Below are 338 nucleotides of genomic sequence, written 5' to 3' on the forward strand. Positions count from 1 at the left end.
TAAGTTAAGATTTCCAGTGTATATTTGTTTCATATACCAGATAAATTGTCTCTGTAGTGAACAGCATGAGGCTAATACAAAACCATATCTCAGCACAATGCCCAGAAGGAGAGTTCCAATGTGCTGATGGAATATGCATTCCAAGCTACCTTGTATGTGATGGTCATAGCTACTGTAGAGACGGTTCCGACGAATGGGGCTGCTCGTGTGAGTTATATATACATTATGTAATTTCAGTAGGCAGTGGGGCAAGAAGCTTTGTAGTGGTGCACTGCTTTCCTTTTTAAAATATATCTAAATGAATATAAACTATGTTTTTGGGGGGTTAAGTTATATTT

General features: G+C 37.6%; 1 protein-coding gene across 1 annotated transcript in view; it reads left to right on the forward strand.

Moving 5' to 3' along the window:
- LOC119594807 (basement membrane-specific heparan sulfate proteoglycan core protein-like) overlaps nucleotides 1–338 on the forward strand; it is a gene marked incomplete at its 5' end in the record, with an annotated part of 219,836 nt that overhangs the window by 106,458 nt on the left and 113,040 nt on the right. The window contains 1 exon segment of the mRNA XM_037943897.1: nucleotides 94–207. Within this exon segment, the coding sequence (XP_037799825.1) occupies nucleotides 94–207 (114 nt within the window).

Source organism: Penaeus monodon, chromosome 34 (assembly GCF_015228065.2).
Source record: "Penaeus monodon isolate SGIC_2016 chromosome 34, NSTDA_Pmon_1, whole genome shotgun sequence".
In the NCBI taxonomy this organism is placed as follows: Eukaryota; Metazoa; Arthropoda; class Malacostraca; order Decapoda; family Penaeidae; genus Penaeus; species Penaeus monodon.